Raw genomic sequence first — 20,512 nt, 5'->3', positions numbered from 1 at the left:
GTCAAGGCTCATAAGTGTCTGATCGCACCTTCCATTGCTTTTTGAGTGACACTGGGCTCAAAGGAAGGACTCCACATAAAAAAAGCCAGACTGGAATTTTCTAAAATGCTTATTGAGAAGCCTGTGTTTTTGGGAGAATGTCCCTTGGGCATATGAGACAAAACTGGAGGTTTTTTGGCAACTCCCATCCACTCTGTGTTCACAGACGAAAAAACAAAGCTTTCAAACAAAATAACACCAGACCTGCTGTAAAACATGGAGGAGGCTCGGTTATGTGTTGAGGCTGCTTTGCTATGCTATGAACTCTCAAAACTATGAAGACATTCTGGAGTAAAACAAACTGCCTGGTGTCAGAAAGCTCTGTCTCAGTCACAGGTCAAGGATCCTTTAACAGGACGATGAGCGAAAACACCCAGTGAAAAGCACCCAAAAATGGCAAACAACAAAACAGTTGGATTATTCTGAAGTGGCCCTCTAAGTTCCCTGATTCAAACCCCATCAAACATCCATGGAAAGAACTGAAACATGCAGTCTGGAAAAAGCATTCAAACCTGACCCAGCTGGAGCAGTTTGCTCAGGACGAGTGAGCCAAGCGACCTGTGGACAGGTGACAGAAGTCTCATGGAGAGCTCCAGGAATTGCTTGATTGCAGTGATCGCCCCTTAAGATTGTGCAACAGAACATTAGGTGAAGGGTCCCCTCATTTTTGTCTATGCCTTTTTCATTTATGTTCTTATTTGAAATATTGTTAAATGAAAACTCTAAGCCTGAAGTCTGAATTTTGTTAAATGTAGAATAAGCCACGATGACTGCCAATGACTTTTGTCAGTTTCAAGTTAATTCAGAGACCATTGTGGGTTCTTCTTTTTTTTCCCCAATAAGGGGTACAACAAATTTGTCCACATCTGTATTTTGGCCGACTGTATATAAGCAAGGTGACTTGTAAGATCAAGAAACGTTACAATTATTTACATATCACTTTACAATTGAAGCAGACAGACAAGCTAAGTGACATTCTCAAGGTCGCATAATGAGTTCAGAGTACTTCGAAGGCCAGGTCTTCAGCCATTACGAGGAACTCCCATTCACAAGTCAGTGCTGGATGGCACAGCAGTCCCTTTGAGGAGACTCACATACCCACATTGGAGGCCTCTGTTAGCCTAATCCTCTTATCTTTGGAATGTGTGAAGAAAGCAGTATAACTACTGAAACACCAATGAAAGAACAAGCAAACTGCACACAGACAGGACCGGGATTTGAACCCAGATCCTTGGAGCTTTGATAGAAAAGTACGAAACAAAAGAGTAAATTAGTGTGAATATGTGTGTTTATATATGTATAGTACATTCAGAAAGTATTCACCCTTCTCCACATTTTGTAATGTTGCAGCCATGTGCTAAAATCATTTAAATTCATTTTTACGTTAACGGCAACGCCTAATACTCCAGAATCTCAAAATGAAAACAGAATTTTCGAAATTATTTTCAAATTTAATAAAAATAAAAAACAAATATTACTCTGACACAAGGGTGAGGTTAGGGTTATAGGGTTATAGTGCCAAAACGCTGGGGAGGGTGGGTTTCACAAGGTTAAAAAAAAAAAAAACTTTGACCTAAAGGAGTCTCCAAATGTGGAAGAAAAAAAAAAAAAAGATTCTTTGGTCTGATGAGACCAAAATCATAACATCAAGACTAGAGGATACCAGACACCCCTCATCATTTGTGAATCTCCATTCCAACAGTGGAGCATGGCAGTGGCAGCATCATGCTGTGGGGTTGTTTTTCAATGCCAGGACTAGTCAGGGTTAAGGGAACAAAGTCTAGAGATATCCTTAATGAAAACCTGCACCAGATCACTCTGGACCTCAGACTGGGCCAAAGGTTCACCTTTCAACAGGACAAAGCAAAGACCACGTGGGAGTGGCTGAGGGACAACTCTGGGGTTTTTCTCCAGTTTAGCTGAATTTTATTTATTCATTTATTTTTCTTCCATCCTGGCCAGCTGACCTTACTATTGGACTGCCGAATTAAAAAGAATATATGAAGCGGCTGCTGCTTCACCACCTGAGGCCACAGGTCTGCTACGCCCTCGACCCTCTGCAGTTCGCATACCAGGAGAAGGTGGGAGCGGAGGATGCCAACATCTATATGCTACACCGATCCCTCTCCCACTTGGACAGAGGCAGTGGTGCTGTAAGAATTACGTTTCCTGGACTTCTCTAGCGCCTTCAACACCATCCAACCTCTGCTCCTTAGGGACAAGCTGACAGAGATGGGAGTAGATTCATACCTGGTGGCATGGATCGTGGACTATCTTACAGACAGACCTCAGTACAGTGGAACCTCGGTTCACGACCATAATTCATTCCAAAACTCTGGTCGTAACCTGATTTGGTCATGAACCGTAGTAATTTCCCCCATAGGATTGTATGTAAATACAATTAATCCGTTCCAGACCATACAAACTGTATGTAAATATATATATTTTTTAAGTTTTTAAGCACAAATATAGTTAATTAAACCATAGAATGCACAGCGTAATAGTAAACTAAATGTAAAAACATTGAACAACACTGAGAAAACTTTGAACAACAGAGAAAACTAACACTGCAATAGTTCGCGCTATAGTGCTACTAACCGCTGGTTAAAAACACTTTATTTTAATGAGTTTTAAGCACAGGGAAAAAAATGAACATTTGAAAAAATCCGTAATTTAATAAACCACCAAGAAAAGTAACATTGCAACAATGCACGCTACGAACCAATCGCTGTAAACAGAAGTGAAAACAAAAACAAGCCCAGTGCATTCTTTAACTGCCTTACTACCTTATGAGTCCAGCTCTCTCTCTCTCTCTCTTGCTCGCTGCACAGGAAATGCACAGGAAGAGACTGAACACGTACAAACCGAAAGGGAAACTGGCCTGTTCGTATACCGAGTGTATGGTCGTGAACAGATGCAAAAGTTTGGTGAACTTTTTGGTCATAAACCAATTTGTACGTGTTCCGAGGCGTTATCGTGAACCGAGGTTCCACTGTATGTGCATCTTGGGAACTGCAGGACTGACATTGTGGTCAGCAACACAGGAGCGCCGCAGGGGACTGTACTTTCTCCGGTCCTGTTCAGCCTATATACATCGGACTTCCAATACAACTCGGAGTCCTGCCACGTACAAAAGTTCGCTGATGACACCGTTATCGTGGGCTGCATCAGGACTGGGCAGGAGGAGGAGTACAGGAACCTAATCAAGGACTTTGTTAAATGGTGCGACTCAAACCACCTACAACTGAACACCAGCAAAACCAAGGAGTTGGTGGTGGATTTTAGGAGGACCAGGCCCCTCATGGACCCTGTAATCATCAGAGGTGACTGTGTGCAGAGGGTACAGACCTATAAATACCTGGGAGTGCAGCTGGATGATAAACTGGACTGGACTGCCAATACAGAGCCGACTATACTTCCTTAGAAGGCTGGCGTCCTTCAACATCTGCAATAAGATGCTGCAGATGTTCTATCAGACAGTTGTGGCGAGCGCCCTCTTCTATGCAGTGGTGTGCTGGGGAGGCAGCATAAAGAAGAAGGATGCCTCACGCCTGGACAAACTGGTGAGGAAGGCAGGCTCTGTTGTAGGCATGGAGCTGGACAGTTTAACATCTGTGGCAGAGTGACGGGCACTGAGCAGACTCCTGTCAATCATGGAGAATCCACTGCATCCACTGAACAGGATCATCTCCAGACAGAGGAGCAGCTTCAGTGACGGACTGCTGTCACCATCCTGCTCCACTGACAGACTGAGGAGATCGTTCCTCCCCCACACTATGCGACTCTTCAATTCCACCCGGGGGGGTAAACGTTAACATTATTCAAAGTTATTGTCTGTCTGTATACCTGCATTGTTATCACTCTTTAATTTAACATTGTTATTATCAGTACGCTGCTGCTGGAATATGTGAATTTCCCCTTGGGATTAATAAAGTATCCATCCATCTATCTATCTATCTATCTTAAGGACTTTTTTCTCTTCATTATAAATCTATTTCATGTTAAGTGTGCATTAGTTATTTTTGGTATACACTTCATGTGTTATTATTCTTACTTAATCATATTTGTTTATTCTTTTTATATAAATTTCTCTTTGACCAAGCATTTTGAGCTCCAACCTTTGTATGAAATGTGCTATAGAAAGAAAGTTTGTCGTTGTTTATGAAAAAAATCTTCGCCCACATTAGCGTTTTTACGTCGTTTATAAAAGTATCTCCGCCAACACTAAAACAAAAGCACAAATGGCATAGCTGTTCACCTATACTGGGCATCAGAGGATACGGTGTCACGAATGCACGTCAGTGGACCACCTCGCAGGCTCAGTTATTTGGATCACATGTATTTCATGTGTGTTCCGTTTCTACAATAATCTGTGTAAACACATTGTTAAAACAGAAACGTTTTTCATATTTTAGTAATAAATGCCAAAATGTTGGAATAATCTATAAAATGTGTGAGGCCTGAAGTCCAAAGATCAAATAAACACTTTCACAAAAGGTTCACAGATAAGACAACAGCTTCCGTGGCGTATCATAGCAGTAAGATTTGCTGACTTGTAATCAAGAGTCCCCGGTTCGACCCTGACTTCCTCCTATATTTGCCGTATTCAGTAGTGAGCTGCTCTTATTGTTAATATTATACAGTACACACATACATTTGGTTTGCGTCTGTAACAGACGGTGTACACCATCACGATACATACTACCGCCCTAGGGATTGGACGCTGTTAGTTTTTATTTGAAACTGGGAATAACTGTAGATGTGAGTGGTGTTTTGAGGCAATGGAACTGGACATTCTCTGATCTGGAGGGATAAAAGCTGTCATACAAACGCTGGTGAATCTGTCTTATTCGTATCTCACCGTCATTTGATTTTTATTTTTTATTCAGTTTTATTGAGTGTTCCTGCTCACGCTGAGTTAGTATGCACCTTATGGTCTATGATGTCAAAAAAAAAAAAAAAAAAAAAAAAAAAAACAGACATAGGTATATATGATATTTGGAATTATTCATTTTATGACCCGTATAGTACATTTCGGAAAACATCGTGGCACAGAAGCAACATTATTCATATTATCCCTATTCATTTGCATAACATCTTGCGGTTGTAATCAGTGACTGCGTGTTTTTTTTCCCCCGATCTTGCCAGTCTCCACGTTGCTGTATGGTGTTGTTTCTTTTGTACTCCAGCACATGCAGAGGAAAGAATAGTACAGAGAGGTCACTTCAGCGCTATTTGCAATCATCAAATTCAAATGTTAACAGTTCACACACACGCAAGGACCGTCCTTCCTAGATTTACGACATGTGTACCTGTTGCAATGTACACACTTTTCTCTGTCTGTTTCTATTGCCTCAAAACACTACTCACATCTACAGTTATTCCCAGTTTCAAATAAAAAATAACAGCATCAGATCCCTAGGGCGGTAGTATGCATCATGATTGTGACCGAGAGTATAAAAGTGAAGAAAAAAACGGTAACTTTTACAAGTCCTATAAACGTACACCATCTGTTACAGACGCAAACCAAATGTATGTGTGTACTGTATAATATTAACAATAAGAGCAGTTCACTACTGAAAACGACAAATATAGGATGAAGTCGGGATCGAAACGGGGACTCTTGATTACACGTCAGCAAGTCTTACTGCTATGCCACGGAAGCTGTTGTCTTATCCGTGAACCTTTTGTCAAAGTGTTTATTTGATCTTTGGACTTCAGGCCTCAACATTATATAGTTTATGTCAACATTTTGTCATTTACTACTAAAATATGAAAAACGTTTCTGTTTTAACAATGTGTTTACACAGATTATTGTAGAAACGGAACACACATGAAATGCATGTGTTCCAAATAACGATCTATTATTTCCACTCTAAAACTCCAGCACTTCACTCCCAGATAATCAATCAAGGCATGAGCTGGGAGAACTTTGTGCACGTTCTGCGGCAGTGGCGGGATGGAATAGCAGGCTGCTTGGGCACATATACAGGACAAAAGACGCTGACGGAGAGGTGAGATGGGATTTAAGGTGGGTCGGATCTACGAGTTTTTTCGTAGGCTCTGGTAATTCTCGTGTTAATAATAATAATAATATATTAATATAGTGCCTGTCCCATGCTCAACACTTCAATAACTTCACTTAAACACTTCACTCAGGTCTCCTCTTAATCTCCTTTTACTTAAACTGTAAAGGCTCAGTGCTTTTAATCTTTCCTTATAATTCAACCCCTGTAGCCCTGGAATCAGTCGAGTCGCTCTTCTCTGGACTTTTTCTAGCACTGCTATGTCCTTTTTGTAGCCTGGAGACCAAAACTGCATCCAGTACTCCAGATGAGGCCACACCAGTGTGTCATAAAGCTTCAGCATAACCTCCTTGGATGTGAACTCCACACTTCAAGGCGCTATATAACCTGACATTCTGTTAGGCTTCTTAATCTCTTCTGAACACTGTCTGGTAGTTGATAGTGTCGAGTCCACTATGGCTCCTAGATCCTTCTCATAAGGTGGACTTTTTGATTTTTAGACCTCCCATTGTGTATTCAAACCTCACCTTTTAACCCCCTACATGTAATACTTTACATTTACTGACATTAAATTTCATCTGCCGCAAACCTGACCAAGCCTGCCTGCTGTACAAGTACCTCTGTGATGATTCAGTGGATTCTCGATTATCTGTCAATCCACCTGTCTTGGTATCATCTGCAAACTTAAACAGCTTGTTACTTTTATTCCTATCCAAATTATTTATATTTATTAAAAATAGCAGCGGCCCCAGCACTGACCCCTGCTGGTCACCACTCTTAACATCACCAATTCTGATGAGGTTCCTCACTCCATCATCCTCTGCTTTCTGTCTGAGCAAATTCTGCACCCATCTACACACCACACCGTGAACTCCCACTTCTTTAAGTTTAATGCCCAACCTCTCATGTGGCACCTTATCAAATACTTTCTGAAAGTTCAGATAAATAATCTCATAAACTCCACTTTGATTGCATCTTTTTGTTGCTTCCTCATAGAATTCCGGCATGTTAGTAAAACACGACCTCTCTCATTTGCACCCATGCTGAATGTTCAGTAAAACTCCTGTTCTTGCCATGTGCTGTTCAATCTTTTCTTTAAAAATATCCTCCTATTAATTTACCTGTGGTGCAGGTTAAACATACTGGCCTATAGTGTCTTGGATATGCTTGGTCAACCTTTTTAAATAACAGGATAACATTTGTCATTTTCTAGAATATCCCCAGTGTGCAGTGACCTCCTATAAATATGCATCGAGGGTTTAAATACGGACTCGCTAATCTCGTTAAGAACTCGAGGATAAATATTAGCTGGTCCTGGTGATTTGTTTGATTTTAGCCTATTTAATCTGCGCAGCTCTTCTCCCTCTACGGTTTCCAAATCCCTCAGTACCTCCTTAATCGTCCCTTTACCGCTGGGAGGTTATCAATTCCTCACATGTGAAGAACTCAGAAAAATGCAAGTTTAGAGTGTCTGCTGTTTCACTGTCTGTATCTTTTAATTCCCATTTACTATTCCTCATACTCTACTTCTCCTCCTGGACTGTTGTTTTACTACTAAACTACTGACAAAATCTCTTTGGGTCGTCTTTCACCTTATCTGCTGTATTCCTTTCTAAATGTCATTTAGCTTCCCTAATATCCTTCATAATGTTTGCCCTCATCCTCTCATATGCCCTATGATTCACACTGGAGTTATACAATTCTTATATATACACCCACACATGCTTTGACTATAAAACAGTGAAATGTGAAGGCTGGCTTTCCTTGTACTACACTTAAGACAGGCTGAAGCTTTGTACCTGAAAGTTTAATTAGCAAATCAGTTGCCGTCTTTGTGGAGATGTCCGGATTGAATATGGAGGCAGTGGGGCTGCTAAGCTTTGTGTTGATGCTGGCAGAATCCTGAGGCTTCTTGTTGTTGGAGGACCGGTCGTGGCCCAAGGGGAAGGACAGAAGTGCAATATCTCTTTCTTGTGGCTCTTCCTTGATTGAAACGTGAATGTGATTAGGCGTCTCAGCGGAGTGAAGCTGCTGCGGCATTCCATCAGGCCCTGGGGTGCTCTGTCCTTGTGATCTCACTTCTGGGTCTCCAAGCAGTGAGCCCTCACCCTCTGTGTCCGTTGTCGCCTCTTCCTTCACCTTCACCTCTGTGCGGGGAAAGTGCTGATGACACCGCATGTGCAACTTGAGGCTGAAGTGCCGAGATGAGGTGAAAGGGCAGAGTTCACACTGAAAGGTTTCCCCTCGGTCCTGATGCTGGTGAACCTGCAAATGGATAGTGTGAATTAGGTGACAGACTTTAAAATCAAATGATAAGCTACAAATATCTCCACCAATAAAAGACAATTTTGGACAAATACCTGAATCAATGTAATAGCAGCAGCCATGACCCTAGCTAGGGCTAAGTGTTAGTTTTATTATTTGGCAGCTCACAAGTCATTAGTGGTTTTATAGAGGATCTCCTAGTAGCTTTCTTGAATGTCATAAAGAATATATGAATATATAACATACAAAAAACAAATATACTGCTTTGTTAACCATTCATCCATTTATTTTCTGATGCAGTATACCCTTATTCCAGGCGGTAGATGTATTAACACTAAAACCCCTGAAGCCTATGAAAAAAGTCGCAATGCCGGGCCACCTTAAATTTCTTCCCACCTCTTCATCAATGCCTTTGTGTTGCAAACATATCAATCAGCACAAAGAGCCTGTTATCCCATCCCGCACTGACGCAGCCGATGTTCTCTCAGCTCAAGTCTCTTTATCTGGGAGTTAGGTGTCTGGAATTGTATAGGGTGAACAATATATCGTTCTTTGGAATACATACATTTCATGTCGACGTCAAGATTCATCAAAATCTCAAGGTCAAATTTTTGGATGATTACAATATTTTCCCTATACTTTGTATACGAGAAAGTAAAGATTGCAGCAGCCCCAGCACTGACCCCTGCTGGACGCCACTCTTAACATCACCAATTCTGTTAAGGTTCCTCGCACCATCACCCTCTGCTTTCTGTCTTAGCTAATTCTGCACCCATCTACACACCACACCCTGAACTCCCACTTCTTTAAGTTTGATGCTTAACCTCTCATATGGCTCAAGTTTGTTTATCTGGGAGTTAGGTGTCTGGAATTGTATTGGGTGAACAATATATCGTTCTTTGGAATACGTACATTTCATGACTTGACGTGGGAGAACTTCAGCTGCGTCGGTGGGGCTGATGAGATAGCAGGCTGCTTGTGCTGATCGACACATTTGCAAAACAAAGACGCTGATGAAGAGGTGTTAAGGAATTTAAGGTGGCCCGGCATTACAACTTTTATAGTAGGCTTCAGGCACTTTAGTGTTAAATCAGGAACAGAAATGTCAAATCCGCTCATTTACTCACATGTGCACAAGCTCATTTTCCCAACCAACCGAATCATACATTTCTGGGTTGTGACATAAAACCAGAGAATTAGTGATAAGCAAAACAGACATGTTTGTGAAATTCACACTGCAATTTGTTTCATGAAACTCTTTATATGGGGTTGTCATTTTTTGTTTAAGGGTGGAAAACAAGGAGTTTTGCTCCCTAAAGCCTCATTCACACTTCTGTGTCCTTTTTCGTAGCTACATAATCTGTAGCATACCACCAAATCAATTCTATTTATGTCCCTCGTTCCAATCACCTTGGAGAAGCGGTGTGTTTTTTAAAAAATGTGACACGCTGCATATTCTTCGCATGAAGTAACATCAAAATCACACCTTCATGCACATTATTGTTATTTACACATAAAAACCAACACTACATGGGAAGACAATTCCTCCCACCCCACCATTACCCATTCCTGTTGAGAACAGGTTGAGGATTTGTTTGCTCCCAGTGTCATGAAGATCCAAGTATCTCTAATGCAACCTTTGACAAAGTCAATCCAGCTGAAGTCTTTCAGCACAAGGGTAAATCACATACTCGAGGACATCAGTGGAAATGAGGAGGAAGTGCATGTAGGACTGAAGCCAGGAAACCTTTCATTACACAAAGAGTTGTGGGACTCTAGAACAAACTACTGAGACATGGAGTTGAAGCAGAACCGTTGACAACCTTTAAGATATTAGGACTGATGAGCTGTTAGGACACCCTAGTAGCTAAACAAATGAGCTTGGTGGACTGAATGGTCTCCTTTCATTTGTCACATTTCGTATGTTTGACAGGACTGCAAATGCCAAGATCACCATCATAATTGGCAAAGTAGGCATCGTAATACTAGGACATCTGGCAACTCAATAAAATGTCTACACGTGACTGAAAATGTTCATGATTTTTCTACTAGAGTTTCATTAAATATTAACAGGCAGGAGCATTAATGCAAAAAATTAGATGAGAAGAGGCCAATCAGCCCAACAAACCTCACTGGTCTAGGTTCTTACAAATAACATTGAATCTAACTTTGTAGGTCCCTGAAGACCTATCCTCTACCACACTACTTGATCATTATTCCATGTGTTTTTGGTTCTCTGAGGGAAAACATCTTACTTCTTGTGTCAGTGGCACAAATTTCCATGGAAGTGAAATGCCACTTGATTTGTGAAATGACTTGAAGGTAAAACATCAAACTTCGCTTAAGAATTCAATTTTGTGAATCGTCTCACTTATCACTTCAGAGAACTAGAGATGTGTCGAATACAGCGTAATGGAGGGCATACATCGACTGTCATGAACATAGATGCTGATATTTTAAAACAGCATGTAGCAGGGCTACATAGTTAGTGTTGTGAAATGTCAGTACTGAGTGCGTCTCGTTTCCATTGTCCCGTTTGCTGTATGTGTGTATCAGTAAATGCCGTCCCTGTAAAGGGGGACGGATGATGGAAGAAGACCACAGCCTCTAACCTGGAAAACACCTGTTCTTTATTGATCAATTACAGCCATCACAGGACTATTTAAGTAATCAGAGGGAGGAAGAGCGAGAGGGAGAGAGGAGAGGAGAAAGGAGACCATTTGTTTTCAACCACGTATCAACTTACTTGCTGTTTTTTCACATCGCACCTTTGCACCAGTTTGGTTTTCATTTTGCCGGACTGTCTTTCATCCTTCATCTGCTGAGACCCCGGGGTCGATTTGTCATCTACCATACGCAGAGGAATCACGGTGAGGTTGCTCCATTTACCGGGAAAATCAAACAACGCATTTTTCTCTAGTTCAGTCATCTGTATTCAGGACAGTTTTTATAACCGGACTCAAGTTCACAATCATTCCGTATATCATTCATTTTTTGTTAGTCGTGTTGTTTGTTATATGTTACAGGGGCAAGGGAGGGTTTTGTTGTATTTATATATATATATATGGAGGTGTCTCTTTGTTGATGTGGTGGAGGGATATTTATATTTATATATGTTTATCTTTCTATTTTTGCATTTTGTCTTGTTGTTTCATTTAATACATTTAATCGGTTTAATTTTACATACCTGCTTTTGTGTGCTTATATTTACACCGTCGATTGTGGGGGAAAAGTGTAATTTGTTAGAGGTACGGCTTGATAGTTAGATTCATTCTCAGTAAATTATCCAGGTCACAGGTCTTGGAGGTGTAGCTGCCGGCTGGGTAAGGGGTCGGCCGTTACAAGCATGGTATCAGCATTTTCTGAATTCCGGTACTGGAAGGAAAAGGTTGTGTTGAAACCCCACGTTTATTAGCACGACTGCAATCCTCCTCGACCCCCAACTCTTCAAATGTATGCTTTAATATAAATGCGCTAGAGACTCCAAAGGGGAAATCCTACCATGCATGCCTTGCACCGAGTTGATGGAGCAGGGAAGCCCATGTGTGACAGGGGGCTTTGGGGAGGGAGATAGTTGTGTATGCAGTTATTTGTTATTTGCTCCAATATTATTTTGGTACCGGTACTGAGGTCCGAAAGCTGGTATGGCTACTAAACTCAAATTTTATCACCAACCAAATGCTGTAGAGAACTCATCTTGAAACCTTTAAATTACTCTGCATTTTGTTGCTATTCCAAACATATTGCTTCCATATTTTTAACATTATGAATATTTAAAGGAAACTACAGTAGCTAAACAGAATATCATCTTAAGAATTGTCTTGAACAAGGATGGCTACAAGGAGGCCTAATCTAGGTCTACAAAAATCTCAATGATAAAATCAATCCAGCCAACTTCTTTTTATTGAATAGTGAATGACATAGGCCATGTCACATTAGGAACATTCATCCAGGGATGGTCATTAGTAGCCTTCATTTATTTATATGATCTTTGAGACTCAAAGGCAGTTGGTGCTGGGATTCCATGAAGCCAGTCATGTGATGTGTGACATGTCACACGATTCAGACCAACTAGTACACGGCTCACTCAGAAAAAATCAAACTCACCCAAATTACAAGTTTAAAAATTGAATTTAGAAACCTGTTCAAGTAAATTGCAGGGCTGCTATCCGAAGAAAAAATATAATTGTGATTAATTGAACAATTAAAATTGTTAATCGAAATTAAATGCATAGTAAAATCATATTTCCTTCAAACATATTCATAATTTTCTAAAAAACAAAAATAACTCTGTTATTAACATTCATATTAGAATGCATATTAGAATATTTCATTATATTATCCTCTTTAATTAAATCCCTGTGTGCGTCCGTGTTCTATATGTATCAGAGCCAATCTCAGCCAAAACAGGGAGCAAGGCATGAAAGAAACCCCGGGCAGGGCGCCAGCCCACCGCAGGGCACGCGCACACACACACCAAGCACACACTAGGGACAATTTAGAATCGCCAATGCACCTAACCAGCATGTCTTTGGACTGTAGGAGGAAACCCACGCAGACACTGGGAGAACATGCAAACTCCGCGCAGGGAGGACCTGGGAAGTGAACCTCAGGTCTCCTAACTGCGAGGCAGCAGCACTACCTACTGCGTCACCCTCATTTAAGTCTGTGTTGTGGAATTTCCTTGCCTTGGCAGACTATTTTTGATACAGGCTTGGGACATGCAGCTCATTAAAACAGACACATAAATAGACACCAAAAAGCTGGAAGGCAAAAAGATGCCTTCAGTGAAAATTAAGTGTGTTAAATGTTGCTTGGATTGAGAGCTTTAACAATGTAAAGGTGACAAAATACTTTGCAAACTGTGAAATACTATGCTGAAATGCCAAAGCAGCAAATCTATATTGTGGTACCACATACAAAACAATCTCACAGCTTGGGAGGTCAGACTTTAACAAGCTACAATGTTGGTGGTCACAGCAGGGAAAAAACTGTGTTAACCAACATTCAGGGGAAATCACGCAGATAGTGTGGGGGATGACAAAAGATTTTTTAGCAATTATGCTGAGCCAGGGTACTGCATCCCATCTAGAGGCACCATCACCAACCAAACCGAAAATATTTTGTCATGAATATGAAAGAGCTGAAAACACAGCTAACAAGAACCAATCAGCTTGTTTCAAATTTGACTTTTGGAATACATTAACATCTGGGCCGATTCCAGGACTAAGACGTGTGAGGTGTGAGGAAAGACTGGAGGAACTGAACCTTCTCAGTTTAAGCAAACAGAGATTGAGAGGAGCTCAAAGTGATGATCAAAGTGTTTAAAGGTTATGAAGGGAATGAGTATGGTGGATAACAGCTGTTACTTTAAAATAAATTCTTCAACAAGAACATGGAAACAAAGATGGAAGCTTGTTAAGGTTAAATGTTGCACAAATGTTACAAAGATGTACCTTCATGCAAAGAACTATAGATAAATGGAGTAAGTAGGGTGGTGGAGAAGTCGGGCTTTAGGGACATTCAAAAATCTCCTTGATATAATTTTTGAGGAATTAAGTGGATAGGACTGGTGAGATTTTTTGAGTGGAATGGCCTGTTCTCCTGCGGTGGGTTGGCGCCCTGCCCGGGATTGGTTCCCTGCCTTGTGCCCTGTGTTGGCTGGGATTGGCTCCAGCAGACCCCCGTGACCCTGTGTTCGGATTCAGCGGGTTGGAAAATGGATGGATGGATGGATGGCCTGTTCTCGTCAAAATTGTTCTAATGTATGTAAACAAATTATACGAACTAAAACATTTGATCTGTATTGCAAGGTATACAGACTGCAAAGTAACTGAAAAGGCAAGATATGTGCATTGCCTCAAAGAGACAGACACTTTTAGAATAATGGGATCAGAAGAAGAAAGCAAGGTCAAAGAGAAGCTAAAGTTGTAACCAAAAAATTGTCACATTCGAAGCTCTAAGCAGAAAAATCAAAGGCCCTAAAAGCTAGAAAGGATGTTTGGTTATCAAAAAGAGTTTTGAAAAGCAGCGATATACACTCACAGTGTTATTATCCAATACTCATATAGTTCAAAACCACAAGTGATGGTCTTTAAATGCTTGCGCCAATGACATCACGTGTTGTGCACTCTCAGGGGTTTGTGGGTAATAGCCACAGCAATGGCTGGCAAAACTTTGGCAAAACAGCAGGGCTGAATTCTGTTACAGGAAGTCATTAACAATTTTTGACTTTTTCCAGGTGCATGACAGAAAGAAATTATTGTCAGAATTTGATTCCTTGGGTAAGAAAATCCCAGATAAGACGTATAGATTGTTAAAATTCTTCCTGGTGTCACAGGAGGCTAGGGGTCAGACCCAGCCGGGACGCCTGGAAGGACCGGGAAGTGGCCTATATGACCCCCGGGCCATGAGGGGGCAACCACCCTGGATGTTGAGGGGACCACGGGGAAGGAGCAAGGAGGCTCAAGCCCACTGGGGCTCGTGGCCACCGCCAGGAGTCATGCAGCCTGGGAGGTCGACACTTCCGCCACACCTGGGAATGTGTAGGAAGGAACTTCCAGGGAAGACCGGAGTGCTTCCGGGTGCAAGGGCAGCACTTCCGCCACACCAGGAAGTGCTGCCGGAAGAGCGTCATCAAGCACCTGGAGCACATCTGGGAGGAAATAAAAGGGGTTGCCTCACTCCAATCAGGGAGCTAGAGTCGGGAGCTGGAGCAGGACGAAGAGGACATTGGGAGAGGCCCGTGTTAAGGGTGATTGGTGCGGGAACACTGTGTGTTGTGTGGACTTTATTAATCAAAATAAATGTGTGTTTCGTAAAGTGCTGGTGTTTGTCTGATGGTGTTTGGACCCGGGCTCACATTGGACTTCTAACAAATAAATAAATAAATACAAATGCAGACCATAGCAATGATGCTCGTTATTTAAAAGCCACAATATCATTAGCATAACAGTACAAATTAGAGATACTGTATATGACATGTCACATGTTGCGGTGGAAGAGGTACACATCAAGGTAAAGTTAATCTTTACATTTTATTTCGAGTCAAGTACAGACTTCCAGAGAAGGGACTCAGTAGCTCTAGTCTTTACAGTGCTGCCATGACAGATCCTGCTACCCACAAGCCTGAAATTGCTAAGGACATGCTGAGCGCCTGACAATTACTGTAAGCACTTTAAGAGTAATTAGTAATTAGCAACTACTTTTAGAGTAATTTTCTGAAATACCAGGAAATGATAAATGGAAACTGAGACATGAAATGGTCAAAATCACAAGATCAAAGTCAAACAGGTAACCAGGAGACACAGAGCAAGACGTTAGTTGTGAGTCTCGCTGAAGCCAGATGTATGGTGTACACATCTGGAGATAACCATGAGTGGAATGTGGCTTAAAACTGGGGGGGATGGGGACGGGCGGGTGGGGAACAATTAGACGACTCACCGAAGGTCACATTTCTAAACTAATCCAACGCTTCATCAAGGTGGCACTGAGAGTAGGTGCGGGGATTTCGAACTGCAAAGATCAGAGGTGCTCTCGTTAATCTTGTCTGACAGCAAGCTTCTGTTTACGATCAATCGTCTACAGTTGACAAGTCTCCTAAAAAAAAAACCAACCCTATTCTGTATATAAAGGTGTGTCATCTGTGCAGAGAGCACTTTGCACTTTTTTTTTTTTTAAACACAACTTGTTCTGAAAAGAGATATAACCTGTTGCAAGGGAAAAGCCTTTACGTAACTTCTCATATATAGATTTCTCTTCTGGTTCGTCCTTCTTCCTCTTCAAAAGCGGTCCCGCCCACATGCAGCCGACACAGCATTTCTCGATTCCTATTCCTGCTCTTCCAAACCCTTCTCCATGCTGCCTGAGGCCTCCCATACACCCCCATGCCGCTTTTCTCAATTCCTATTCCTCGTTCGGACTACCGCGTTTCCCGCTCCTCTCTCATGACCCCATTGGTGTCACGTCACCACCCTATATCTAGCCTGACCGTGTGTCCTTTCACTTCAGCCATGTGTGCGCCTGGGAGTCTTTTCCATAGCCTGCTACAGGAAGGTACACTGTCAACCATTGGCATTGGTTTCGCTTTGCTCCTTCCTATTTTCGTTATACTGTGACGGTTGTTTCCTAAGCCTTTGTTATAAAATGAACGACAGTATCCCTAATTTCCGCCAAATACTGCCTGTTATCGTCCGCGGTTCTCAAGCCCTCACCGTTGCCTCTTTCATCAACAAACACAGGCTATGGAACGAAATGAAAGTCCTAAAACTCACAAAAAATATGAGAGCTATCAAAAGTGAAACTCAATTTGTTCAATGGCTTCTTCAAGTTTCGGAAGGTAAAACTAGAGACAAGGCAGAACTACCTTCTCAATGTTTACCACAGCAACAAGACCCAGTTGCTCAACTTTACGGTGATATTAATTTCTCGACTGTGACTCCCCAAGAACTTGCTGCAAGAGCAATACTGAGTGTCACAAACGACGATTGTCTACATATTAACAACAAAGTTCTTGATCTTATACAGGGTGAAAAAGTGACCTTCAAGATTGTAGATACAGTAGCCAGTGACGATCCTAATGATCAACTAACGTACCCACAGGAGTTTTTACACACCCTCACACCAACTGGCATGCCTCCTCATATCCTTCATCTGAAGGTGGGAGCTGTAGTTATGCTCCTCCGAAATATTATGCCATCAAAAGGTCTTTGCAACGGAGCAAGAATCATCGTTACCCGAATCCAAAATTCTGAAACAATTTTCATTCCCAGAATCTCTCTCCTTCCTTCCGACACCAGTCTCCCCTTTACATTTAAATGCACACAATTCCCACTCAGACTCACCTTCTCCATGACTATCAACAAGTCCCAAAAACAAACGTTTGCAAAGATTTGCGTTAATCTACAACAACCAGTCTTCAGCCACGGTCAGTTGTATGTGGCTTTTTCTAGGGTTAGATCTTTCGACTCATTATCTGAAGTCCCCACCAAAACACCTATTCACAACTGCGTCTTTCAAGAAGTATTTATTTCTTCATGATTTCTGAATTCCTTTCTCACCGTTTTCCATTTCTATTCTTACACCGCCGTATGCTACGACGGCCGTCGGCTAGTCAGATTATAAAATGGCATTTGACGGTACTAATGGACGAATGTTAAATGTGAAAGATATTTTGTCACAGGTGCTATGTGTGCTTTCTGTTGTTCAGCAATATGATGATAGTGTAGGAGTCTTTGTAAGCCTGGTAGAACTGACAGCTATATTCATGAAAATATGAACTACAAAATATGCATTTGAAGTAAATGGAGCATCACACTTAGTGAAAAGGACTGCCGTTAAGAGAGCGGATAACAAACAACCATAGGAAATGCAGATTTCAGTACTCAAAAAACCTGAATCCACAAATCTGTCTAACGACACCAGTAAAACCACTGACGAGGCTGCACAGATAATTAGCATTACTGTCTATTTGGAAATGGATACATGCCATGACATAACACCCGCAGAGTTTTAACACATAGTATATACAAATACCACAATGCTTATTTAAACTCTCTTTGCTGTTGTTATGCCATACAGTGATGCAATAGTTAGCAAGACAGAAAGATATCATAGCAGACAAAGGCACTTCTCAAACGTGTGAAACCCAGAGGCTGCGGTGGTCTATTTTTCTGTGTATGTCTCCAATGTCGTATCACTGATTACAATGTACAAATGAATTACTAAGCTTCAGTTACCTTGTGCTACTGAGCTCCTGAATAGATATAACAGCATTTTCAGCTTTTCATTTTATCTCTGCGTCAACGTCAAGTCTTTTGTTCAATATCTTTTGCTCTCTCCCTGAAATGAGGGGAAGATATTTTATGAAGAAGTCCTGTGGATGTGGCCTATGCAGTGCTGGATTTTGCTGCAATTCATTACACACACAGATAATCACACCCTTAAATAAGACGGCTAACAAAACAATTTGGCATACACTTAGGACCGCACCAGTTGCGAGGCTAGAAATCTGAAAGTGGGTGGAGTTTGATAAAATATGATGGACCATGGCATCCGTCCTGATACTATATGATAAGAAAGGATACTGCTTGCACCACCGATCTGAAAAATATAGTCATACAGCGATTTGCAGTAGACTGAGTTGAGTCCGTTCGTATTTATGGCCAAGGGTCATAGGAAAACAGCAGGGTAATAATCAAGAAACTGTCAAAACCAGCCACTAGAGGCCGCAAAGGCGATATGCTTTTTGTTTATCATGTTCATACATCAGTAGTGCCAGCCATAGAATGACACACTCTGCATTAAAGCTGTGAGGAAAGTGGAGATGGAGCTGCAGTGGTAGCCATCCCTTGGCTGTCTGCCTTTCTTTACTGACGCTACAACCAACAAATGGCCACAAAATAACAATAAATAAAAATATACACATATACACACACATTATATATATATATATATATATATATATATATACAGTGGTGTGAAAAAACTATTTGCCCCCCTTCCTGATTTCTTATTCTTTTGCATGTTTGTCACACAAAATGTTTCTGATCATCAAACACATTTAACCATTAGTCAAATATAACACAAGTAAACACAAAACTGCAGTTTGTAAATGGTGGTTTTTATTATTTAGGGAGAAAAAAAAATCCAAACCTGCATGGCCCTGTGTGAAAAAGTAATTGCCCCCTGAACCTAATAACTGGTTGGGCCACCCTTAGCAGCAATAACTGCAATCAAGCGTTTGCGATAACTTGCAATGAGTCTTTTTACAGCGCTCTGGAGGAATTTTGGCCCACTCATCTTTGCAAAATTGTTGTAATTCAGCTTTATTTGAGGGTTTTCTAGCATGAACCGCCTTTTTAAGGTCATGCCATAGCATCTCAATTGGATTCAGGTCAGGACTTTGACTAGGCCACTCCAAAGTCTTCATTTTGTTTTTCTTCAGCCATTCAGAGGTGGATTTGCTGGTTTGTTTTGGGTCATTGTCCTGTTGCAGCACCCAAGATCGCTTCAGCTTGAGTTGACGAACAGATGGCCAGACATTCTCCTTCAGGATTTTTTGGTAGACAGTAGAATTCATGGTTCCATCTATCACAGCAAGCCTTCCAGGTCCTGAAGCAGCAAAACAACCCCAGACCATCACACTACCACCACCATATTTTACTGTTGGTATGATGTTCTTTTTCTGAAATGCTGTGTTCCTTTTACGCCAGATGTAACGGGACATTTGCCTTCCAAAAAGTTCAACTTTTGTCTCATCAGTCCACAAGGTATTTTCCCAAAAGTCTTGGCAATCATTGAGATGTTTCTTAGCAAAATTGAGACGAGCCCTAATGTTCTTTTTGCTTAACAGTGGTTTGCGTCTTGGAAATCTGCCATGCAGGCCGTTTTTGCCCAGTCTCTTTCTTATGGTGGAGTCGTGAACACTGACCTTAATTGAGGCAAGTGAGGCCTGCAGTTCTTTAGACGTTGTCCTGGGGTCTTTTGTGACCTCTCGGATGAGTCGTCTCTGCGCTCTTGGGGTAATTTTGGTCGGCCGGCCACTCCTGGGAAGGTTCACCACTGTTCCATGTTTTTGCCATTTGTGGATAATGGCTCTCACTGTGGTTCGCTGGAGTCCCAAAGCTTTAGAAATGGCTTTATAACCTTTACCAGACTGATAGATCTCAATTACTTCTGTTCTCATTTGTTCCTGAATTTCTTTGGATCTTGGCATGATGTCTAGCTTTTGAGGTGCTTTTGGTCTACTTCTCTGTGTCAGGCAGCTCCTATTTAAGTGAATTCTTGATTGAAACAGGTGTGGCAGTAATCAGGCCTGGGGGTGGCTACGGAAATTGAACTCAGGTGTGATACACCACAGTTAGGTTATTTTTTAACAAGGGGGCAATTACTTTTTCACACAGGGCCATGTAGGTTTGGATTTTTTTTCTCCCTAAATAATAAAAACCATCATTTAAAAACTGCATTTTGTGTTTACTTGTGTTATATTTGACTAATGGTTAAATGTGTTTGATGATCAGAAACATTTTGTGTGACAAACATGCAAAAGAATAAGAAATCAGGAAGGGGGCAAATAGTTTTTCACACCACTGTATATATATATATATATATATATATATATATATATTACACACACATACATACATACATACATACACACACAGTACAATCCCTCTTAACCG

General features: G+C 41.3%; 1 protein-coding gene across 3 annotated transcripts in view; it reads right to left on the bottom strand.

The window, feature by feature from the left end:
- Positions 1-20,512, bottom strand: part of znf827 (zinc finger protein 827) — a 227,094-nt gene that overhangs the window by 116,061 nt on the left and 90,521 nt on the right. For all 3 annotated transcript variants that reach the window (XM_051928105.1, XM_028802722.2, XM_051928106.1), the window contains exon 4: positions 7,865-8,330. In XM_051928105.1, coding sequence (XP_051784065.1) covers positions 7,865-8,330 — 466 coding nt within the window. The remainder of the gene's footprint in view (positions 1-7,864; positions 8,331-20,512) is intronic.

Source organism: Erpetoichthys calabaricus, chromosome 5, assembly GCF_900747795.2.
Source record: "Erpetoichthys calabaricus chromosome 5, fErpCal1.3, whole genome shotgun sequence".
Lineage (NCBI taxonomy): Eukaryota > Metazoa > Chordata > Cladistia > Polypteriformes > Polypteridae > Erpetoichthys > Erpetoichthys calabaricus.
Note: the sequence above shows the minus strand (reverse complement) of the source record. Positions and strands in the feature narration are given on the sequence as shown.